This window comes from Lepisosteus platostomus, chromosome 1, assembly GCF_059453375.1.
Source record: "Lepisosteus platostomus isolate fLepPlt1 chromosome 1, fLepPlt1.hap1, whole genome shotgun sequence".
In the NCBI taxonomy this organism is placed as follows: Eukaryota; Metazoa; Chordata; class Actinopteri; order Semionotiformes; family Lepisosteidae; genus Lepisosteus; species Lepisosteus platostomus.
Window position 1 is genome coordinate 61,390,869 of NC_142611.1, and position 26,429 is coordinate 61,417,297.

General features: G+C 34.6%; 1 protein-coding gene across 1 annotated transcript; it reads right to left on the bottom strand.

Annotated features, from left to right (window-relative positions):
- Nucleotides 1-79: 79 nt before the first annotated feature.
- On the bottom strand, nt 80-24,913 carry npy1r (neuropeptide Y receptor Y1). The gene is made up of 3 exons (XM_088633297.1): nt 24,679-24,913; nt 3,967-4,771; nt 80-1,288 (listed from the first exon to the last, which is right to left on the bottom strand). The coding sequence occupies exons 2-3, from the start codon at nt 4,672-4,674 to the stop codon at nt 872-874; spliced, it is 1,125 nt and encodes a 374-aa protein (XP_088489423.1). The 5' UTR covers nt 4,675-4,771; nt 24,679-24,913; the 3' UTR covers nt 80-871.
- Nucleotides 24,914-26,429: the final 1,516 nt, after the last annotated feature.

The window sequence follows — 26,429 nt, forward strand, 5'->3', positions numbered from 1 at the left end:
GTTTTTCTGGAGAAATGTGTAAACATCACATTTTCAGAATGATAAGGCCCCTAGTTCTACAAATCCCCTGAGAGATCAGTGATTTTTGAAGTATTTTAATGCAAGATTATCACTGAACAAAGTTTTTTAAGACCAACTTGAAACTGAATTGCGATTAACACTACAACACATTAAATTTTCCATTTTCATCCTTAAATATTTTAACCATTGTATTGTTGTATTGTTTTACAGGCTTCACTTTTCTGTCTAGAAACATTTTTATATAACTCAACTCGAATGCCTCCTTTTTCCTCTTTATTTTGAGTGAGCAAAAAAAAAAACAATTCCATGATACAATTTCTTTAAATCATTTCTTTTCTAAATAAACAAAGTTTCAATTAAATTGTACTTATGTTTTGGGCTTTTGTTATGGTTAACCATCTTTATATGGTAAATGTTCTAACAGCTTTGGCAATACATCATTTCATAACCAAAGCAAGACTACAAAGCATTAAACAATGTAATTAAAAAAACATTACCACAGTCAAAGTCCCTGCTTTTTATGGACTTTATGGATTTGTAAATGTTTTAATACTTGCTTGATTAAGTTTTTTATCTGTTTTGATCTGAAATTTTAATAATGATACAGAGATTTCTTTAAGATACCTTGTCACATTCCTAAAAATACTGTTTCAGGACTGAATAAGTAATGATAGCTAGTCTATGTATCCATACATGAAAAGAGAGGTTAATTAAATTAACATTTGCCATCCAAACTTAAGACTTTCTGTGTCACTAATCTGACAATGTTTTTTTTTAAATAAAGAACATTCAAATGTTAACATTGTTAGATTGGCAGCATGAGTGCACATCCTTTTTGTATTAATTTTTCTTATATTTCTGGGCTACCCAGTCTGAGTGAGGTCTTGGACACATCTGTATGCATTGTTGACATTGCAATTGTCTCATAATCTTCATCCTTTGAGGTGAGCTTGCAAAACCGGAAAAACACATTCAAATCACGCTGAAAGTTCCTGTTGAGGAATCCATAAAAGATGGGATTTACGCAAACAGAAACCATTGCTGTCAAGTGACACAGAGAGAATAGGGGGTTGTGGTTGCAGTTCATTATGATTTCATGATTCCAGTCAATTACTGCATTGAAAATATTGAGAGGAAGCCAGCAGATTGCAAATGCCACCACTATGGAAAACAGCATGACATTTATTCTTTTCGTTTCACTGGATCTGTATTTATTTTCTCTCATTTTGTCCATCATGTTATTTCTTCTTTTGAGACGCACATAAATCTGAAAGAAAAATAGTAATTATGAACAGTACAGAGGCCAGTATTCATATTATTCAAATATGTTCAGACTCATTGTAATTCCATGTGTCATTTATTAGCCTTATACTTGAATGGATATTACAATTCAGTTACAGTGTATCACAATGACTAAAATGTACTTTCAGAACACACACATTAAAATAAGTTCATAAGAAGACTGAACTTGTACTTCAATTATTTACTTGATAAAGAGAAATAAGAAATCACACTCTAACATTAAGAAAACATGTTTTACAGTTTAGAGTACTGTGCTGGAACTCATGAGAAATTTAAATGGATGCATTATGGAAAAATAAAAAGATCACATTAACAAATAAAACAAAAACATTTTTCAATAGATATTATTGTTAATAGATATTCCTGTGTGATCTTGAAGTTAGTAACTGCCAAAATGGTAATTGACATTTTAAAAAATATTATTAAAATGGTTCTTTCTTCACTTTATTTGTGATTTAAAAACACTGGTAAAACCAAGACAGCATCAACATTTTAAAATGCAACTTAAAAATTAAACTACTGTAAGGTTCATGCATGTCATTTAAGTCTTTTTATAAACGTCTAAGATTGTGCTCGTTTTCCCAATACAAATGTGCTTCACTCTGGCTTTGTTTAAAGCCAATTTTATAACAATATTTTAGACTTAATTAACAATTTGAAAGCAAAAGTGTAAATATTTGTTCTCATATATATGTTTCCCTGATTACATTAAGAGGGTTTCTTTTTCACTCATTCCCTCCTTGTGTATCTTTACATCCGCTCCTCAGAGGCTAGACCCGGAATAACACTAGACTAATTCCACAGGCAAGTCTGGTTCAATTGCCCCATTTAGGGCCAGTGCTTTTCTAGGTCAATTCTTGACTGTTTGCACCACAAAGAACAATCCATTCTGTCAGCTACCCAATTTCTATTTTCTATTTTAAAAGCCACATGTTTTCTGGTCAGTGGAGATTAAGTCCAATTCAAATTAGTTAATTTTAATTCTGTATAAAGAAATAGAAAGCTAAGCACAAAATTACATCCAAAATAAAAATCTAAGATAGAATCAGTAAATTGTAAAAACAAAATGTCAAATGTAAAATATGAGGTAATGCATTTAAATCTAAATGACTTCTTCTAGAGTTTTTTACCACAGTAATGTTTTTGTACTGTAATGTATGGTTGTTATTTCTCTTTTCATGATTTTCATTTTTTTTAATAAAGAGATGTACTGTAATTTATGAGACACATACATTCGATTTAAGTCCTTATATGCAATTATAGATATCAGACACATTAATGCAACATGCATTAATGTTAAATGCATAACATACAGATAAATATTTGGTCATTAGATAGGAATTTAATATCTGAACTTGTCTTTCAGCATTGCCTTTGCAATGACATACCTATATGGAAGACCAGGCCGTCAAATCTGAAAACATACTCGGATAACTAAAACGCCCTCCTTCAATAAAAATCTGTAGAAATCGGTTACATGTAATCTCTTTGTGTTTAAAAAACATATTGCCTGCCTGCTGTAACTTTGGTTCTTTATTTAGACTGACCAGGGACCCTAGGGAATGTTTGACAGCTGGATATTCATTTTGTGTAATTTGCATTTTATGTTAGATTTTAAATATATTCATGCCAAATATGTCTTTTATAGCATTTATACTAACACAGGAGGCTATGCCTAAGGTATAAAAACACTCAGAAATGCTTTGTGCTTTAAAGCTTAGGGAAAAATAGATGATTGTTGCCTCTTTGCACAACTCTCTGGAGGGCCTGTGAAATAAACTTACTTAAAAACTACCCTGAACTGTGCCGTGCCTTCTAGCATCCCTACAAAACTAACCTGATTGTTTTTTTATCAAACAACTGATTATTAATCAGTTTTGTAGTCCTACTGTACATATAATACATTTTCTGGCACATAAAGCAGATTATTTAATAAGTGTCTTAAAATAATCTGTGATATTATAATTTAACAAAGAAAACCTGCAGAGAATTATATTTAAACGAGTCCCTAAGACTGTCTCCCTGTGGAAAAATGAATTACTGAGTCAATTAGTGGTTAGTTTAGATCACCAAAATGGCTATGATTTAGATCATAATATTAATATTATAATATTATTAATAACTTTATAATATTATAAAGTTATTTGCAATTTTTATTTGTATTTATATTTGCAGGTGTTATTCATAATGAACATCATAAAAGTATAGTTAATTTTAAATAGAACATCTGTATCAGTGATATTTCCTAAATAAATCGAAGCCTTTTTTCATTTTTACACTTTCACAGTCTGTTTTTGTCGAGTGCTAAATATAATTAAAATAATTTAAACAAAATAAAGAAAATGCAGATCCGAATCAATCATCACTAAGTTATGTACAGTACCAACTGGAAAGGTTTTCAGATGCTCTGCTGCATCCTTTTCAAATAAAGTACTGTATTGTCACTGCCTATTAATTTGGAAGCATGCACAAAACATCTGTCGTTCATATGGATACACTTTTTTCCATTGTGGTGACCATTTAAATTACACTCAAAACATCACTCCATTGCTGCACTAGATTGTATACCTTTTATCTGGGCACTTTTAAGGCAAATAAACACAAAACTGCAATTTTCGTTAAAATGTAATATGCATACCTTACCTTTAAGTAACATATGAATATGAAGCAAAGAGGTCCAATATACTGTATGATGAGCATACATGTGGTGTAGGTGAGCCTAAATGTACGTGAAGGCCACTCCTCAACACATACAACCTTGCCAACATAATGTTCGTAGAAATGTGGCAGCAACTTCAATGGATCATCAGTCACTAGGGAGAACAGCATGAAAGGCAGGGATGTGAGGATAGCTAAGACCCATATAATAGTTATCCCAATGTAGGCGTGCATATTGTTGGGCCTCCATCCGCGGGGATTGAGAATGAGCTGATGACGTTCAACAGCTATTAAGACCAAGGAAAAGATGGAAACAGAAATAGAGAAGCACTGCACCATGCTGTTCAACTTGCACATGGCTTCTCCAAAGATCCAGTGGTCCATGAAAGTATAGACAAATGTAAAAGGTAGGCACATGACAGCCATGAGCAAATCTGAAACCGAAAGATTGGCAATTAAGATATTGGTGACGTTATGCATTTCCTTCTGCTTTGTAATTACAACAATCAGTGCGAGGTTTCCAGACACCCCCAGGAGGGCTACAGCACTGTAAGCAATAGCCATGATGAAGAACATAGGCAGATGAGCTTGGCATTCCTCTCCAAATGACAACATTGAAATGTTCCTACGAGAGCAGTTCTCGGTGTCTGAACAATTGAAAGGATAATGGAAAAGTATTTCACCCATTTTCATTTCCTAACATGCAATGTCAGCTCTCAATCAGTAATTCCAATAGGTTCCAGATCTTTTTCTGTAGGGCCATGTTTGTCTGACGTTCTTCCTCAGGGTACTGAAATAAAACACAAACAAATGCACTTTAGGGACAGTATGTGGTGTGTCCATAGTAACAATATAATTTATGTAAACTGGATTGTATCTAAGAAAAGAACAATAACAAAATAAAAAATCTCAAATAAAGGTTATCGACAACCAGGAAATGAATCTGTAAAATGAATCTTTTTTTTCTATTTGTATCATTATCGTTATCTTTCTAGGTACATATTTTATGATCTCAAGCATGTGTTAAAAAACAACATCACAAACATGATGATTCTAAAAATGTCGTGTTGTAACTGTAAGAGAAACACAGCTTACTATCACAGGACATCCGCAACATTTCTGTCATAAATCTTCATCATCAAGGAACAACAGCCAAGAGTTACATAAGTTCTAATGTTTCCACCTGATAACATTCAGCACTCAGCTTTCTTTGCAGTGTTAGTCTGTCAGCCTCAACAGAATCACGCATCTTATTAAAATAGCTCTTAAGCTCCAGCAGTAATTGTTGCTTTGGCTCTATTTCCTCAAGCACTTCAAATGCATTGCTTAGCCTCATCCACCCTTCTCCAGTCATAATGTGTTATCTTCTTTGAAAACACATAGAATACAATGTTTAGGTACATCTCTGATTGTAATTCATCAGAAATTAAATTGATTAAATGAATCTATTTGTAGTCCAACTGAAATATGATTTAGGATAAAAATGCCTGCTGTGCCATAGACTTGTTATGTATTACATCTTTAAACACAACAAAGAGCAAGCCAGTCTAACAACAGGGAACCTAATGTGTTTGGTGGTTAAAGACACAAATGTGAGGTTAAAGTTCTTATTTTCAGATTGAAAAGACATAACACTTAACAAACGTTTGTCAAAATAATGAGGTCCACCACCACTTCTCAATGCAATATTTCTCACCAAATTCTTTAAACAATGTTTTACCACTGTCTGCTTCATCCTGGGGTCGTATATACTTGACTCCCAAATGTAGTCATTCCAAGAACACTATAATTATTAAAATCTGAAAAATCAAAATGCCTACAATACATTCTATAGGTTGTTAGTCTTTCCTGTCTGTGTATCTGCCTCAACTTGACACTTACAAATACTGTAGCAGGGAAAGAATATCAATATAAAAATTAAATTAATTAATTCAGCTTCATGAGAAGAATGCAGAATTGAATCTGTTACTGCCCTCCTTTACTGTGCTTTACACACCAATGGAAACTGCTTCTATTTAGCTTCTTGTATAAATGGTTGATTTGATATGTTAACTAAGCTGTATTAAACTCAAATTTTGTTTTATTTTATTTTATAAACATAACAATGATCCTTTTACGAATTCTAGAAGACTTATTGACTTATTGTTTCATTTAGCAGAAATAGGGTCTCTTGAAATCATCAGGCACATTACACATTACATATCTGGGACCATGGCTTCTTTTGATTGGGTGAACATTAATATCAATTAGAAATGTAAGATTTTTTTTTTGCAATGAACACACAATGCCTAAACAAGCTATCTTCTAAATGAACCCCTCCCTTCATTCATCCCCTCAACATATGAAATGAGAGAAACAATGACTGAAAAACTACCGTCATTTTTTGAGAGATTTTCACAAAATACATCAGCTATAAGATCTGTAAAATAAAGAATTTAGTCCAATGTGTAATTGTTTGCTTTCTAATAGGACAGGTTTGAGGGCTTCCAATATGTCACACTTGAGGCATTTCATGAAGTTTAGACATGCATTTTCAAATTAATTTCTGCAGACTTTAAATAAGAATGGACTTTGTATTAAAAAATATACATAAATGTCAGGCTTAAAGCAAAAAGATACTGACATATTGTCATAATTGTATTTTGAGATCAGCTATCATTAATTAAACTTGACATGACATTGCTGCCATAGAGAAAGGATGGGGGAGCTGCAGCTTCAATGTCCTTGCAAGTTTAACAGTTCAAGGTATAAAATGACTCTTTTAAGCAGACAGCACTCCTCTGGTCTCTGAAGGGATTTTGAATGCCCTGCATGTAATGACCAGGGTTTTGGCATAGTTGCTCATGTGTGCTGTGCAGTCACAGAGCTCAGAAATGTGTCTGTGGTGGTTTTCGAATCCAAGATCACTCAGATTGACTTTTGTCAGTCGCTGTTGAACAATGACAACAGCTTTGCCACAAAGTGTCTTGAGGTGTAGGAGTCCCCCTCATAACTTTGTGAAGGGAGGTGTCCCCATCGGTGCATTGCGAATTTTCTTCATTCAAAAAACGAAACATGAAAAAAGCACTTCTTGCAATGTTTTTTTTCCAACATGTTTTTCCAAAAATACATTTAAGAAAAATGCTTTGCATATATGAGCCATGGAAACTGGTAACTTGGTCAATCCTGTGAAAACTGCTTCAACAATGCTTACTGTGTTTAAAATGATGCTGATATAGTGGAAACACTCCCCTAATCTAGTCTCTAGGATCATGCATATTCCCATGGCAGTACAGAGGGTGCAATGTTATTTTAAATTGTGTAATATGAGCATTCAGAGCTGTGTATGGGTTGGTGGCTATAACCCTGAGTCCAGAAGTACTGTACACATTACATTATAGCATGGCACCTAAGCAAAACAAAATAGCTGAATCAAAGCAGTTTGGGCTCTATAATGCCAAGGTTGTAGTTCAAACCTGAATCACATCACTAGCTGACTGAGACTGGGATTCCCAATGTGACCACTTGAGCAGTGGTATACAATCAGAGTGTCACCAGGGTAAGGTCTGGAGGACTGCCAAATACCATAGAGGTAGAAAACTAAATTCAGAAAGATTTAGATAAAATTAAAGACTGACCAAACTCCTGGTAGATCATGTTTCATGTAGACTAGTGCAGAGTTTTGCATGCAGGTAACAAAAACAAAACTATAAATACAACTTAAGAAACACTAAGAGAGAGGGGACTGTTTACAAAAAAGACTTCAATGTTTACAGTATGTTGATATATTTTATGTTGTTTATGTTGATGTTTCATCTTCTAGACAATGTGGGGAAGCAATTAAAAGGCAAATAAAATGTTAGAACATGTTGTTAAAAGTGTAGAATTCAAGTCAAGAAATGTTATGTTAAAACTGTATAATACACCTTTAGGAAGGCTTTCATTAGAATATTGTGTATAATTTTAGTCATAATGTTATAAAATAGATATTGCTGGAATCAGACCATGGAAAAGCAACCAGATATATTCTGAGGATTCCTTACCCAAAGGGTTGTGGGAAACCAATCTAATCTTTACGATTGCTTTTTTTTATTTACCATTGCAACTTGTCAGATTGTGGAAATTGTATGGTTTTCCATGTACTACAACTGCACTCACATCTTGTATACCTCGATTTACTGTGCCATGCCTGCTTACTGTAGCAGTCCTATGCAAAGAACCAGTGGAATAAAAAGCTAAAGATGCCGACATTTTTACTGCTTTATTGAGACTATGTTTTCCACTTTCATTTTTTACAAGTAGGTCTGCCTGCAGTGACAGATGTCAGTTACTGTTTGTTTATATACAGTATCCCAAGCTGATGCCAATGTTGTATCTCAGAAAGGGCTAAGTAATTTATTGCTTTGAGGTACTGGTTCCGTGTTACTCATTGTTCTGAGTGTACTGTGTCTGATGATCATACAGTAGTATCTGAGACAGAGGAAGATTTATTTACATATTCATATTTGTGATTCATTTGTGTTGAGTTCTTTTGCTTGCATTCTGTAGTTTTCTCCATCTTTGACTGTTCAGTCTACTGCGTTTTTTATTTTCTTATTGTGTTCTGACAGTCAGTTGCAAATTGCAACGACAAATTGCAAACATTTGCTCTTTATACTGTATGTCTGTCTTCATAAACTCTGATTAGCACTAATCATTTACTGATTTATAATCTAATTTATTCCATGATTAATGATTGATATTTGTGAAACTAGACTACAGAATGCTCAGTGCTTGAAAATGTGTATTTATTAACGTTTCTGAATGTTTCTATAATACCTTGAAGATGTTAAAACATTAAATATCACAAATCTACCACAGTTTATTGTAGTTGTCTGCCATAATATTCTCTTCCCTCTCTTCCGGTCACACAAGAACTTCAGCACGTGGTTCCATAAAGCATAATATACATCACATCCATTACATTCCTCCCCCTTAGGGTATAATTTAAACTTTTACATTTATTTTTAACTACAGGTTAGAGGTAGACTCCTCCAACTTTGATCCTTAGTTCAGGGGATTTTTCTGCCCTATTAACAAAAATGGGGTCCCTGTTCTATTTACAAATAAGGTCCGATCAGCCTCTTCACTGAAATCACTCATCCTCCAGAGCCTTTTTAGTCACTTTCGTTTCTTTTACACTCTTCAGAACTCTTAAGTCTCTGGAAGGATGGCACAGATTAATCAACTCAACTACACCATGTCTCTGCATTTTAAATACACTGTTTCTTTTCTATCATACCCATTCCTTCCAAAGGTCTCCTTTAGGACCTCTATTTTAACAGGTGAACCTACCAATCAAGCAGTTACCACCTGCTGCAGAACAAGATCTGTCCCACCTGCGCACATTCAGCTTGGGGCAATTTAAGATCTACCTGTGCATTTCTAGGATGCTCAGTCACAGTAATTCATTGCTTGTGTTGGCGCTCTGATTATTTCACTATGATATTGTTTGCTTGTGTGTCTGTGATTCTTGGATTTCCCTTGCACTGCTTTCTGGGTTTTCCTGGCCTTGGACTTGCTTAGACTAGCTGGTTTTGTGTTTACAGATCTCCCTTTGGAATTTTTGTCTGCCTTTGGATTATGGTTCTACACAGTGTGTTGTTTTCACCTGAATCTTGCTGCCTTTTTTCTGCTTATCTGGCTGACTGCTTACCATAATGCCCAATCTTCCAACTTCACTTAAAATCAGTACTAGTTACCTCCCGTAATGAGACACTGGAGCCTTATAAACTAAATACTGGAATAGTTTACTTGGAAGAATAAGCTACAAATTTCTGGATCTTTCCTTCAATAGTCACACAAATCCTTTATCTCAATTCTTGACAGTTCTTCGTTCACACTCTCACTCCTATTAGACACGCTCTGACAGAGAAACTGTAACCCTGGTGGCTGCTGCTGCTAAGGCGCAGTGGCCAAAAGATTACACCTGTGCTATCCAGGCTCTCTACATTAATTTCTGAGATCTAACTCTTTTCGAGTCCTGCAGGAGCCTAGACACAGCTTTTTAGCCCTTTTCCTCCTGGCTGCAAATATACGCCAGATTTTTAATCCACGGGAGTGGCCAGTTACCCACATATGTGCAGTATGTTACATTGTTGTACTTTATCTTCTGTATCTTGATCAACACCTAGCCACCTCGCAAAGCTCCAAGCAAAAGCTTTCTTTCAGCACATTTCAGGGTGCACTTCATGCCTCTGACAGCATGTACAATAATATGGTCATGTCCAGAAAATTGTAGTATAACAGACAAAGGAAAAAAACAAGAACAGAAATCAATTTGAATTTGTATCTTTATGTACTGTATGGGTTTATTAGGGTTTTGGTTTGACTTTGTGCATTCTGCCAAAGCACATTGTTCATCCCTGCTGTAGTGCATAGTATTAGCAAAGGGAGATATAGTGAGGCATTTGTTAACAGTTACAATTTATTTCTGCAGCATTTTTTGGTTGTCTCTGTTCTTTTAACTTCAACATCGATCCATTGGTATGTTGGGGGGATTTCTGGATTTAAAACTACTATCTAAACACACTGTCTAAATGTGAATAATGAACAGCATACATTCTTTTATGCATGTTTGCTGTTGGCATCTGGTACATGAAGACCTTGTCTTGCACATCTTTTATAAACAAATGTTATCATAAATAACAGTAATTTCATGGATTTGTGTATTTACACAGAGTGCAAAGTACATTAGTCTCGCACAGATAATTCCATGATAGTATAGAATTAGCATTGACATTTATAGTAATAAATGTTCAGAAGGGAGCTGTCTAGTTCTGCATCATAGAAATAAAAAAGAAGTCACAGAGAGACTAAAAGAAGAGCAAATAAAAAATAAGCAAAAAGAACAGATGGTCTAGACGCTTATTATCTGGACTCGGTGACATATCTCACATTTTGATGCAGAAACAAAAGAACATTTATTTCATTTTTCTTAATGTGCCAGTGCAGTGAAAGCAATGTCCCTGAAGTGTACCACGTGAAAAGATAAACACAAAACCTTTCACTTGACTTTTCAGTTTTAAATCATATTTTATAGGTGCAGTGTCACTTTTACTTGTATTCCTATATAATGTGCTTTAAGATTTATTATACATTTGTCCGTGAAACACATATTATACATTTCTTTCATTATATTCTGTCATCTGCTTGTCTATTCATACTCTGGGTTAATACTTTTAGACTACACATAAATAAAAACGGTAAAAACAAGGTCCTTTCAATTTCAGTGATTTACTGGACACAGAAAGCTGTCCACAGTGACACAAAACAAATGCCAACAAATATGCTCTCCTCTGTTTAAGTCTGTTGTCTGTTTATTTTTGTTAAAATGTTCTAGCTTTGAAAAGAGGACCTGTAGCTTAAGCTAGCACATACTGTAGGATACCCCATGTATGGGATTGAATATCTTTAAATTGTGGGAAAAAACAGACCACTGAAAAACCATGTGGCTTTGTTGAGACCATACATAGTTCACACAGAAATTGCCCAAAGCCAGAATTAAACCCAGGACCCAAGACATGTGATGCAGCAGTCCTAGCTGGCATGTCTCTGTGATGCTTGAGTGAGAACAAAATAAGGCGTAACATGATGTGACAAAACCTGACCTCCAGTTCAGCTTTGATGGGAAGAAATATGTACTCCAGCACTATGAACTTTTAATGATACCAATAAAAAGTGGCTATTTACTTTTATATAGTTTATCAATTTAATAAATTTTAGAGTTACCAGTTGTGCCCAGTAACATTCCAGAATTTCTTGAATATTTTTATTTGGCCCATCTGGCCCATTTGGTGCTTTGGTAGCTTTTAAATTTAAAGCTCTCATCCTGGCATTTCTTAATAAAGTTGTGGGCAAATGATTAAGTGTCAATCAACAGTACAGGAACAGGGAGATGTAAACATAAAACAAGCAGACGGAAAAATTGGGAGAGACAACAGGACAACCAGCAAAAGAGGAAGACAAAAGGCATACGTTCCTTGTTCCAAATCGCCCAGAAAACCTGACTGCAGCTCAGTATTTGAATCTTCTTCTGTGCTTTTTAGTGAACTCTAATTTCCTGTGAAAAAATCCCTTGGTTAAAAACACCCTCACCTGATTAGTGGATGCATTTTTAGAATACTTATATAGGTTCCCGTTCACTTTGTAGCATCCGGGATTGCAGAGAGAAAGACTTAAACCTTGGTTGTATTTTGTTTTGCTTAGAAGGTTACTTTCTCTTACTTTGGTCTTTGTAGACAATGTACATTATAAGAGTTTAAATATTTGTTTACAAAACAATCTAGGGTTTTTCTGGGTGGTTAAGAAGTTAGGCCTCTGAAATATCTCACTAGGAAAGTTTGTTTATGTTGTGTGATGTTTAGTGTGTGTATTGTCGCTGCTAATAAATATTTGTTTATTCCAGTGTTCCTGAATTCTTGCTCTTTTCATCAAAGCTGTGGCAGAGAACAAAGAACTCATGTGCCTCTAACTATACCAACTACTCAAGTACTGTATATTGGCAAAATCTTTATAAGCTGGGGGTTATAATGATTTAATTTACTTACTGATTAATTTGCTTGGTCATTTCCTGACATTTTTCTATTTTCATAACCCCCTGTTTGTAACAATTTCTCAGAAACCAACTGATGTACCAGTATGTTTTTGGACTTTGGGAAGCAACTAGAGGATCCAGAGGAAGCTCACAGAAAAACAGGGAGAACATACACACTGCATGCAGACAGCACCCTAGGTCCATAACTGAACCCAGAGCTGTAATGCTAACCACTGTGTCACTGCAATGCACTGCTCAAATGTGTATAATCATGCATGTTATTTTTGGTTCAGCTTATTACTTGTACAGTCGACTTGCAACTTATGCACACTCATCATTGTGGACATAGCTTTACGGGGTTGGCTCCGCAAAATAAAAAATATTGAAAAAATGCTTAATTCCCTGAAAAATTAATCAAGCACACCTATAACCACCACCTATTGGTGGTGGTGGAGGGGAGTCCCCATTACCTGTAAAGCGCTTTGAGTGGAGTGTCCAGAAAAGCGCTATATAAGTGTAAGCAATTATTATTATTATTATTATTATTATTATTATTATTATTATTATAAGAGCTAGTTAGTGAGCTTATACAGTCTTCTATTTTACTATTATTTACTGCTTGGATATTTAATATCTTAAATTACCATAAGAAGCTAGTAGGTGTTTTTCATAAGGGTTATGTGGTAAAATTTGACTATACGGGAATTTGGTTTTACGTGCTACTTGAAATCCCTTACCTGCGTAAATTGCAAGTGGACTGTATATCCTTGCACACTCACGCCTGACTACTTTTTTAAGTGGGGAAAATAGCCTGAATGTCTATCTGTTAGATTTCTTTGGATATCTACTCAAAAATGGGCCCATGAGGCTTATTGCACACCCCATTACCTCTGTATAGAGCCATCACCTCTATTTAAAGTGTCATTGAGCACACATTTATAATGCTGAAAACACAAATAAAGTTTGCATAAATGCAATTTGTTGATTGCTTGAATGGAAAACAGTCCTCTGAAGATGTATAATATCTGTTACAATTTTTACAGTTACTGTACATAATAGATATTACTTCAAAATGTACAAATACGCATTACACATTCAGAGGGAAGGTTGGACTTTGTGGGAATAAGTCACAGGTGTGAACAGCTCTCTTCCTCTGTTGCTGGATAGGATCAAGGCTGTTCACAACCACAGAGCAGACAACCACAGTGTCACTCCCTAGATAGTGATGAACTCTGCTGTGTCGAAAAATCAGGTTTTCTGCTTTTGCAAGAATATTTGACAATGTCTAGGTGTCAAGGGAGCAATGTATAGTAACTTTCTGTAACAGGCTCTTGCACACTGAGACACTCCACCTTCACATAACACTGCTGCCTTTTGTTACTAAGCACGTGTTCTTATCTATGAATATTTTGTAAGCTAAATCTGGAGCTAACATTCAAGTGAATACCCACCCATTTAAGACAGAAGCACAGAAGGCTACCTGAAAGAAAAGTATATGGTCTTTATCAGACAGAAGTTGTTATATTATTGGATATAAGATGTCAGAGTACAAAACATTGTGACTGGATGGGTTTTAGAAGCCTTGAATGTTCTCAATTATAAAAAGGCTAATGACAGAATATTCCATTTGTGCAGCTATCCTGATAGATTTATCCAAGGATTTTGATTGTGTGGATTACTTAAATCTTCTCAAACAGATGTGTAGTATTGATCTTGATATTAACTGCCTTTCCTGGTTTCAGAATCACAGCCTCTTTCAGTATTGAGATGCATCACAAGGTTTAATAATGAGCCCTACTCAATTCTCCATCTATTGTAGCAATGTTACTTTGGCATTAGTTAACTCTTATCCACGTCTATGCTGAAGCACCATCTTATACTCAACTAGACCCATTTTATCATCTGTAATAATAGATTTGCATCTCAGTTTCAACATACTTCAGCAAGCTTTCTACAAACTGCATCTCTCCTGAACTGAATAACAAAAATAAATTTCTGCTATGAAAAAAAAGAATACCAGTATGCTCTCTTACTAATGATCACAAAAGTTTTACTTTACTCAAAACAAAGTTTAAACAAAAGGTCATAGATACTAAATATTTAGATATCTGTCTAAATTTAGAGTTAAAGACTGTCAAAACGTGTATACTGTAACAAACTGACGTGATTTTCTGTATCACAGCAAATCTTGATTTACATATTCTACTAGGCATACATGGGAGTGTAAGTGTGTATCCCAAATGGTAAATTTGCAAGTATTGCAAATTTAGTATTGCAGTATTGCAGTATCATAGAGATGTGCATTGGGACTACAGCTCTTCCTGATCTATGTCAATGATCCACATTATTCATTATTTTAAGATAATCAAGTTCACAAAGGATAACAAAATAAAAAGACTAGCTAATTCTGTAGCAGCTAAAAAATAAAGAGATGTATAATGTAAAATAACAACCTTAAAATGCCATATTTTAGCCTTCTAGACAATGTGAGGTAACAATATACACATTCAAACTACATGTAAGGTATATAGTTAAAAGCATAGAAATTAAATCAAGTGAATATATATTAAACTTGTATGATGCAGATACTAAACTGAACTTTCAAAAAAGCAACTACCTACTCAATCATTTCATTTAATATCATTTCAACATTTAATTTCATTTCAACACTCATTTCAACTTATTGCAACTACTGGCCCAGTTGTCCTCATTAATAAAAACCTGTTCTCAACTGACTAATCTAATTAAACCACCTAGTATTTGTTACATTCCTACGGATTATTTGTTTTTAATTAAATGAGAGAAACACATTAGGAACATATATTTGGACGCTGATGAAAAAGCCAAAACACTGGTCCTTCAAAAAGCATTCATGGCCTGACAGTAATACTGGGTTACCCATAAAAATAATTTATCAGGTCTTTTTCTAATAAAAGTTCTTTAAGCACTTGTATGTGCAATCATTGAAAATAAACTACAATCTTACAATCTCACAATCTCTTACTTCACAATGTACTTCAAACATCTGCTCTGTAGTATAAACCTCAAATAAATCCTTTACTGAAATATTTATTCAGATTAAATTTTTCCTCTGAAAAATCAAAAACAAGAAATAGCATACAAAGCACACATTTGTTGACAATTTCATTGTAATTCAAATGACTAGATGTCACAGGATGCAATAAACCAAGACTACTTCAACCTGTGAAGTATATAGTAGATAAAAATAGATTTAAAAGCTGCGCTTAGAAGACAGAACAGAAGACATTTTCTATTTTTGGAAGATGGTTTTGATTGACATCTTAATTTAAGTAATGTTATATTTCAGCACATATTTCTGCTATTATGTTAGGGTTTCAAAGCAGTAAGAATGCTTCCCATGGCACAATCTATATTTCACTAAACTTGACATGAGTCATTGGTAGGAATCAAAACACTACCTTTAGTACTGACTGACAGTCACTCCTCTTTGCAAAAAAAACCTTTTTTATTACTATAGATTCTGTAGGTAAAATTATTCACCGTCAAGCATCTGGGTGCAAGCAATTTCTCAGATTTAATTTGGACATTAAATCTCATTTACAAAAAAAACATTGATGGTACAAAAAAAATTACAAATTTTGAATTAAGCACAAAATCGTGAATTTTGCGAAAGTACTGTAAATCACCATGTTGGTGATGTGAGAATTAAGAAGCAAGTTCCATTTATCAGCAAAACGGTCTTGAAATCAAGAGCAATATTTCTGTTGGATTTAAAGAGAGGTATTCACAAACCTGCTTGTTTACAATGTACTGTAATAGCCCAGCTTCACATCATGCTTCACATCATCTATGAATATGGTGATGCTCATTCCTGGAAATTTAGACTGTGTTGTGATGTATTGTATATTGGAGGTTTTACACATTACTGTTCACATTTTACTTTTACTGTGGTTTCAAATACACTCATCAATGCTGACTGTTTCAGTTGCAGTTCCCCTTTATTCATTGGTATCAGCAGGGTGGACATTTTTAAGACACCTTTTTTTGCCCATCACAATGTTTAATAAACCAGGTTATATACTGTATATATTAGGTCAAGATGATACAGTATAGTGACACAGTGGTTAGTAGTGCTGCCTCGTAGCACTGGGACCCTAGGTTCAACTGTGGACCTGGATTGCTATCTGTGTTTGTATGTTTTCCCCATGCTCTTATGAGTTTCCACAGTGGGCTCCAGTTTCCTCCCACAGTTCAAAGACATACTGGTAGGTTTCCTGTGAAATTAACCCTGATGGGAGTGTGTGCGTGTTTATGTCTGTGTGTGCCCTGAGATGGACGGACATCCTATCCAGTCTGTCCCCCACCTTGCACCCCAGTGCTTCCTTGGATAGGTTCTGGGCCCCTGTAACCCTGAATTGGATAAGCGGTTATTGAAAGCAAAGCGATGATATTACAAGTCATTAAAAATTGAGATTATGTGCCTTCTATGTGAATCAAAAGTGAAGGAAATTAGTGGACCAGTGCCATTTACTACTAATGTAACACGAAACATGAATCTACTGAGGGTGTTTTTATCAATGAAAACCCAACCACATATCTTTTATCGTTTCAATAACAAAAACAAAATAATTAATCTTAAAGTTTCTGACATTTATAATGAATGCCTAAAGAAACATTACATAACTGTAGCAAACACAAAACACAAAGCTATTATAAGGAGAGGAAAATTACATTTTTTGTAGCAGCCAGACCGACATTTTATTGAACAGGCATTAGATAAGTAAATCTATTCTATTGATTTTATATTTGTAATCAAAGAGTTGATCAACTTAGAAGCAGCAGGGAAAGTCACAGGTTAGTAGTGTGTGTGAGACACATGCTTTGCACCAAGTTGTGGATGCTGTCTTGTGGGATTCTTGTACTGTTGCCCCTGCAGTGCCTGGACAAACATATGCTTCATCATTTGTCTTTGAGCCCTAGATATCAGGCATCTAAGTCATGACTTCTTACTTTCCAAAAATGCTGTGATGTCTTGAGGAAATTGAGGACCAGTATTGTACTGGCATGTAAAGAAATGCCCACAGGAAGAGCAGCAGGTTAGGGCCTGGGGCTTGTTCAATATAGAGGTGCATAGCCAATTTGCCATAAATCACAAGTCGAGTTCTGTATTGAATAGATACTCCTGGAAGACCCTCACACCTGGACCTCCTTATTGATCTTTGGAAGGTGTCATGTGTATTATAATATACTTATTGATGGACTATGCTGGGTTGTAACATCCTGGCACATTAGAAATTGCTGGTTCTGAGCACCCCAGATAGTGAATAACAATGTACTGACTTACCTATAGCACAAAGGCATTGTTGTCCTGATAAGCAGGATGCATTGGTTTCTGTCTGGGTTCTCCTTTCCGGATTTTCACCAGCTTGAATAATAGTTTGCTTGTTTCCAGTCAATGCCATCAACTAATGAAGTAATTTAGCACTTAGGCAGCAAATTCAAATTAATCCCAATATTCCAATGAATTATGAACAATCAATTAATCAAAATAGTGACAAAAATATTTAATCAATGTTCAAAATATATATGTTTGTATAGAATTTGGATACACTAAATTATATGTTTCTTTTCATACTCATTATATTATGAACAGCTTTCCTAAATACCCAATTTCAAAGACAGAAGAATAACAGAAAATTTATCATACCTAATTACAAAGAAAATATTAGCAATCAAGCAGGACAAGAACTTGTACCAGCTTGAGCATGAAGCAGTACCAATCATGTGTTTTTTATGTAGTTTATTTGGCAAGGAAATAATCACGTAAGTACCACAAATGATGTAAAGATGAAGACAATAAAAAACCATGACAGTAATTCCAGAAGGTCACTACCCCACATCTTTCTTAAAGGATGCTGCAGGGAAATGGCATAAAATTGAACTAATGGAGCATATACTGTAGAGACAGTATAATGTCCATAACTTTCATTGTGCAGTATTCTACCCTCACAGGTCACAAGCAAGGTTATGTAATATAAAGCATGTCAAAAAGAAAAAATACAGTGGTTTTGGCAGTGCTTGAATATAAATGCCCTGAGAAGGACATTTTTACTAACAAAAGTAATTGAACATAACATAAAAGTAAAATACGTGATAACTCTATTCAGTTTGCCCTATGTCTATTAATGTATTGTACTTGTAAATGAAAGGCAATGAAGACTGACCATCTATCACAGGCAGATTTTTCCTGCCTTCACTTTTCATGTTTCTTCTTACACTTTTCAAAGGGATAAAAACATTTAAGTTATCTTCCACTTAATTAAGCACAATATTTTTGTGTTACTATAAGCTTGATGTAATAGTAAAACTTAGAATTGAAAACTGTACATTTTGCTAATGAATGACTTAAAAAAGTTTGCCATTAAATACAATGGTCTTGTTGCTCATTATCACAATTTATTTTTCTCTGATTTGCGGTCAGAAAAAATCACAAAACTCTTACAGTCAATTTAAATTTCTATCAAACTTAAATGACTGAATATTTAAAAGTAGAATATGTATTTAGTCTACATAGCATACAAAATGCTTTCTGTATTTTATTTTGATTTGTTTACGTAAAGACATATCAAAGCACTCCTGAAAAAGCAGGGCATTTGGGAATCACTGCTATTTCACAGGACATGAACCATATAGTTTCTAGTGTTGCAACCCCAAAAAAATATACAGTATAAAAAAAGCATATCTGACCCATATAGTATAAGATCCTTTAAAACATGGGCATGAAGAAGCTTTGTGAAAAATTCTTTAATATTCACAAATTATTTCATATTAATAGTAAACACAATAGCTTTGATTACAAGTAACATACACGATAATTAATTATATTGTCATTCTACATAGTGTTTTAGTTCATTTTTAACACTGAATGGAATTTTATTCAGATGGAGGATTTTCCAGTGAAGTAATGAGGTAACATTTAGTCCCTAACCAATAAAAGAAGATTTATAAGTAGAGTTCCTCAATGACAAAACATATATCTCTGAATATAAGTCATGGCAATAATATTATAGTATTTCAAATATTCAATTTTATATTTTTATATATTTAATATTTATATTTATATCATTTAATTTTATATAATTTTATATTTTACACTAAAACTACAAATACTCTTGTATAAGAGCTTTTCTTATCATTTTTATTTTTCTGTTTACTTTGACTTTGCAACGCCCCATAATATGTTTACTTTGATCCATCCTATAATGTTCCACCAATTACAAATATATATAAACATATTGTTTTTAATTTAATATTTTGTCCACAACCTGAAGGCTCAAATTGAAGTCTTCTAAGGCAAGATGAATTGCAGTAAATGTCAGTAAAAATGCACCTTTGGCAGGAATTACAGCAACAAGCCTGTGTCTAAGATTTGTATAAGTCTCTACCAATGTTGCACACTGGTTTGGTGTAAATTGTGCCCTTTTACTTGGCAGATTTGCTCAAGCTCTCTCAAGCTGCTTTAGAAGCATTTATGGACAGCAGCTTTCAGATCTTTCCAAAGATTCTCAATACTGTAGGATTCAAGTCAAGACTTTGACTAAGCCACTCAAGGACATTCACTTTCTTATTCTTAAGCCACTCCAGTGAGGTTTTGGCCCTGTGGTTTGGATCAGTATCCTGATGAACGGTGAAATTATGTCTCGGTTTTAGATCTAAAGCAAATTTCTGTTGAAGATTTGCCAGTAATTTTCTCCATTGGTGTTCTGGACAAGAATACTCAGTCACCGTAGGGCATCAGTAGTTTTGCCAAAGTCAACTTTGCTGTACAGAAATATTTTAAACAAATCCTGGGACTTTATTTGCTTTATTTCAGTGGACCCATCCTGAAGTACCAACATACAGCAGCCATATCACCCTGCAACTCACAACTGGCAACCCACTGAAGCGAAGCAGGTGTGAGCCTGGTCAGTACCTGGATGGGAGACCTCCTGGGAAAAACTAAGGTTGCTGCTGGAAGAGGTGTTAGTGGGGCCAGCAGGGGGCGCTCACCCTGTGGTCCATGTGGGTCCTAATGCCCCAGTATAATGATGGGGACACTATACTGTAAACAGGCGCCGTCCTTCGGATGAGACGTAAAACCGAGGTCCTGACTCTCTGTGGTCATTAAAAATCCCAGGGCGCTTCTCGAAAAGAGTAGGGGTGTAACCCCGGTGTCCTGGCCAAATTTCCAATTGGCCCTTACCAATCATGGCCTCCTAATACTCCCCCTCTATGAATTGGCTACATTACTCTGCTCTCCTCCCCACTGATAGCTGATGCGTGGTGAGCGTTCTGGCGCACTATGGCTGCCGTCGCATCATCCAGGTGGATGCTACACATTGGTGGTGGTGGAGGGGAGTCCCCATTACCTGTAAAGCGCTTTGAGTGGAGTGTCCAGAAAAGCGCTATATAAGTGTAAGCTATTATTAACATACAGTACTAGCATGACAATACTCATCCTTATACTGCTCAAGTAATGATGGTAGTCTTGTAAGATGAGAATGTGTGCTGTGGATGCACTAATCATCACATGTGATCCCCAGAATGATCTGGGATGACATGCGGTGTCTAGCGCCCACTCATAGACACATGCTTGTCTGAGCTCTCTATGAATAGAACAGGATAGGCTCCCACAAAAAAGCATCTGCAACCTGGTGCAAAGCATGTATCACAGGTGTACAGCTTGTGTTTATCCAGTTTAAACATCTACAAGCTTGTAAAATACAACAGATTCTCATAATAAACATAAGAATAAAAGAAAGGATAAAATGAGAAGAAAACATCTGGTAATAGCTAATTCATCTAAAGATATCACAAGATATCAAAAAAGTAAGGGCACTAGCATCAACAACATACAGTAGCTGGCTCTTTTTTATCAGACCGTCCCATATAACCCATGTCTACTGTTTTCAGTTTACTGTTTGTATGGCTACCCACTTTGTCTAGAAGACGTAAATTATATGCCAACATAAAGACTTAAGTCCTTTTCATAAGCAGCTTCTTCAAATTCAATGTTTTCCATTTTATATCTATTGTTTATCTTTTCTGAATTTGAATGTAATATTCTTCATTACTTTTTCATCTACCAGGTATTTGCCATGTTTTGAATTTTATGTAATAAACTGACTTTCCGTTTCTGGCAATGGCAATGGTAAAGGCAATGTCTTTACACTTCACAAATTTACTAACTCTAAAATAATTTAGGTCATTGAATTAATTTAAGACAAGCAGTGTTCTAAATATGGATCCCTGTTGTACTCCATTAATCACTTCACCCCAGTAGTTCACTCACTCCTTTTCTGTACTCTCTGTTTTCCATAAGCAACATTATGGAATACTTTCTGAAAAATCTAAATAGACCATACTGTGTGCACTGTGTAAGTCCATTAATGCTGCTATTTGCTGATAAACTCTAAGAAGTCAGTTATGTAGGACCTAAGTTTTCTAAAATCATGTTGTCTGCTCCACTGGATCTTATCTTCATATAGCTGATCCCCTAGTTAATTCTTAATTACTGTTTCCTTAACCCTACACGTAATAGAATAAGCCACACTGGTTTACAAATACCCAGTTCACCCATTTAATGAATGAGCACAAGATTAGAAATGTTAATGGTGTTAATGGTCTATGAATGGCATCTCTTGTTCCTTATATATAGTAATATATATATGATAATTATATATAATTTGTAGAATATCATCAGGCCCTGGAGATTTGATAATCTTCAGTCTAGTATCTAATGCTTTTGCCAGTTTTATTTTATTATTAACATTTAATACATGATTTTGTCCTTGTCAGATTGAGGCATGTTGTTGAATTTTTCATTAGTGAACACCTGTTGTAACCTAGAAAAAATCATTTATTATTTATTTTAGCTGTTAATGCTACATCGTTCTTTGTATTTCTAATTTCAATTTGTTTTTTAACTGTGCTTGCAATTTATTATATTCCTTTGTGTTTAACCAGATCTTGCTCTTTTTTAATATATTATATTTTTGTTACTTGATATTTAACACCACTTGGGCCAATGCTTTCAAACTTACATTTGGGATATATCTGTATTTTACATCCAGTGGAATATCTTTAATCTGTTTCCACCCATTCTCTACTGACTCCATATCCGTCCCATCCCATCTGTAATATTCTTATGCTCTCATTCATTGCTTCATTTCTCGGTTCTGCAGTTCTCCAGGCTCCAGGTGCTAATTGTTTGGAAATCCTGTTTTAGGAAAGAGTCCAGCTCTCACAATATAACTAATTTATATTGTAACACAAATTATCTAAAATTAATTGTAGTCAAAATCATATCATTCTTTCCATATGTATGTAATGTACATACTTGTGCAATAGTATAGATGCAATGTCTAATTTCGACTCCTATCTAAACAGTAATCATGTTTAGCACGTATCTTTAATTTAGGAAACACTGCCAAAATAATTTAAATGATCTTCACTGTCTAAACAGTAAATGGCAGCTTTGAACTCAGAGGAGTATATTCAAACCAATTGAAAGCCATGGGTCAAAGATAAACTATACAGTAAACACTTTATACAACAAAATTGAACATTTAAGTGAAGCTACTGTAAGTGCCATTCTTTCATTCTGCAAGCAACAACATAGTCAGTTACATATTTTTAGTTAATCTATATATTTGTTTAAAAGGGAATTATCATCAATTTGCTTCAAGAGCTCCAAATTTTATTCAGACTATCCTTGCCTTAAATTTATTTTTTTGAAAAACTCAATTGTCTGAGTCCAGTTTACTTGTTGCTATTAAACATGGTTACTGTATATTCATTTTAAAATACATTTTCAAATAAAGACGTTCAATATCACTGAGGAACTACTTGTATCTTCGATTTTGCCATCATAAACACTTATTGAAATACATAATATCTAATTAGTGAAAAAGAAGTAACTTGAAAAGTGATTAACTTTTCATACTAGTGTGAAGTCTAGGCATCAGAACAAAAAAAAATGATTAAAATTAAGCTACCGGAGTAAATTAAACAACAAAACAAATTACACGACTCGATTTACGACTTACCGCTAGTACAAAGTAAAATCAACATATTAAAACACGACTTAAGAATGAGTACTAGGGGATTACATCAAGACTAGTGCTAAAGATGGTTATTGTGTGAAAAATCCAATTGAAATGAAAAGATGCATTTCATTCATATCATTAACAAAACACTTTACTGGGTTATGTAATTATCTTATTAAGCCATTCTGTAATATTTATATTACTCCGTACATCCAAAGTAAACGACAACTTAATTTACTGATAGTTGTCCGTTTCCATGTAAAAAAAAAAACAGGTTACTAGTAGTAGAATAGATAGAAAAGTAGAATAAAACTACTAGTAACATTAATTAATAACTAATAATAATACTAATACTGTGTCACGTGTATGGCTGTACATTCTTAAAGGGACTGAAAATAGCCATGCAAAATTATTAATCTAAGCTTTAAATAAACTGTAAAGTGAAAGTGTGTTTGTCTTTGGCTGTATACTTTTTTGTATTTCCTTTTTGCACAGGACTTTTATAGCGACATTACTCTAAACATTAATCAAATAATTGCAGGTAAGATAGTAAAAGTAGTGAAAGCGGGTTGTAAAAATTCCAAGGTGAGTCTTTTCCCTACATGACATTCTTTGGGGTCAAGGTACAGTACAGCATGTGTAAAGCTATACTTTCACCTAAACATTACTTCCTTTACCTTTAAAACTTGACGTTTTATACGTTTAGTTGAGTAGAGGTTTTACACTTTAAATTAAAATGCAATAATGAGAAACAATAGTCCACATCACCGACGTGATTTGATATTAAAACTCCTGAAATAGCGGTGGAAATACAGAATTGCCAGCAGCAGCTTGAGAACACACTTTCAACTACTTTATCACTCCACATTAAACCTTCCTAACATCTGAATATCTCTCTTGTATTATAGCACATGCTAAAAAAGATGACAGCTAACTTTAAATTGTAGGAGAAATTAGTCTTTTTAAAATATTCTTTAAAAATGTTACTACACTTAGGCATCCATCAACGTGAAGAAATGAACTACAAAAGAAACATGCTGCAGAAAGTGAACAAAAAAATCAATGAATACCTACCTACACAGCAGATAGTTTTGCACATGCTTGCTTCTACTTCATCCAATAACTACAGTACAGAAATAAATTGGCGTCGGAGATGGTAGTATTTCCCCAACAGTTTAAAGAAGGAAGGAGGAGGTGCTCTCGCTGCCCAGCTCCACCTCAAACACCATCACATGTTTATAATATTCACCAAGTTGTTGAAACACGTCTAAGAACATATACACAAACAATGCGCACAGAGCTATTACGTGGCGGCTTGGCATTTTTTTTCTATTTCATTCTATCCCATATATTTCTTGGATACACTTTAAACACTATTTCGCCTCCTGATTACCGAACCTTCAGGTAATTTTAAACGAGACGCACACGTGTTTACTTAGAAGTTAGCGCCATCTACCGCGTATGCACTAACAATGTACAAAGTATAACGAGGCTTTATTTAAAATGGTCAAAAAAAATTGCATGCGTTGGTATCCGTGAAAAAGACTGGAAATATGTTCCTAATTACCGAAAAAGCAGGTAGAAAGTGGATGGATGGGACCATAAAAAGATATATTGTACTTAAAAAAAGAACAGTTTAATGTCCGTTGTGCAACTTGTCTTGAACATTCAAGCTGTAAATGTACTTTATGGAAAGATGTTTGAGTACAGTATACGCAAAAACCTCAGTATCATCTGTATGGCAGTCCACCGTGTTATCATTTGGGTTTTACACACTGAACCCAAAATCCAATAGCTGACATATTAAATTTGAGCTATACTGAAATGGTACGCGCGTTTCAATTTACAAAAGGGAAAATTACCTTTCATTAAGCTTGGATAAAAACGACGAATTCACAGGAAATCAAAGGATGCAAGCAAAGAAAGGGGCATTTGTTTGTTGCCTCGGGGTTTATTATTTAACTACAAAGTCAGAAAGACCATGCATGAAATTCACTCTGCTGTAACAGAGAGACAGTAATGTAAAGGAATTAATGTTGGTACTGTCCTGGGTGCTGAAAACCGTTTCCACAGAGCTCTAACACAAAGCTGGAACCGCGGGAATGGCGTGTCAATATTAGGCAGGGCTGAGGCGGTGGGGTTGAGTTAAATAAAACTATTTTATGATATTTAGCTTTATACCGTTACAAGGTCGATGTTTAATTATCTTTTCAGTTCTCAGAATGTTAGCACTACAAATGCAGCTTTATAAACGGTAAATTACTGCTGATAAACTGTGAAGTACATATCAAAAATGGTGAGAGAGATCACCGCATCGCAAATATGAGGAAAAGCTGGAACTGTTTTACCAGTAATGCGTACAGCTTTAAGATGGACCTCAAAACAAATATTTTATGGAGATTTTGCAGAATATGAATTGTTTGCTTTCTTTACTTTAGCACATCATATACAAAGTGCTGTATTTCTACAGAGAGAAGCTTTAGCTGAAATAAAACTCGTTTTAAGCTTAATGTCGATTCTCGAAATGCTTTAACAACACAAAGCACGCTCATAAGGAGGATTTTAAACAGGTAAAACTTCCAAACTCTGCCGTTGATTAATCTCGAACGATAACAGGATCATTCAACTACAGTACAGTTAAGAAAATGCAACTGTTCACAACACCTTGCTCGTAGGATATAATACACACTTGTTTTATATTATACTTGTATTTCGTCTAGTAGCAGTTTTGAAACTTTTGTTAACATATATTAACAAAATATACAGTACTAACTAACGGTGATCACTAGATATTTTCCAAATGTGAGTTGTAACGTGACCTAGAA

Bases quoted from the DNA above. Each gene is read 5' to 3' on its own strand.
- npy1r (XM_088633297.1), bottom strand. From the start codon at position 4,674: ATGAAAATGGGTGAAATACTTTTCCATTATCCTTTCAATTGTTCAGAC. The intron at 1,289-3,966 runs GTAAGGTATGCA...TTTTTCTTTCAG, and splicing joins TATTCATATGTTACTTAAAG to ATTTATGTGCGTCTCAAAAG.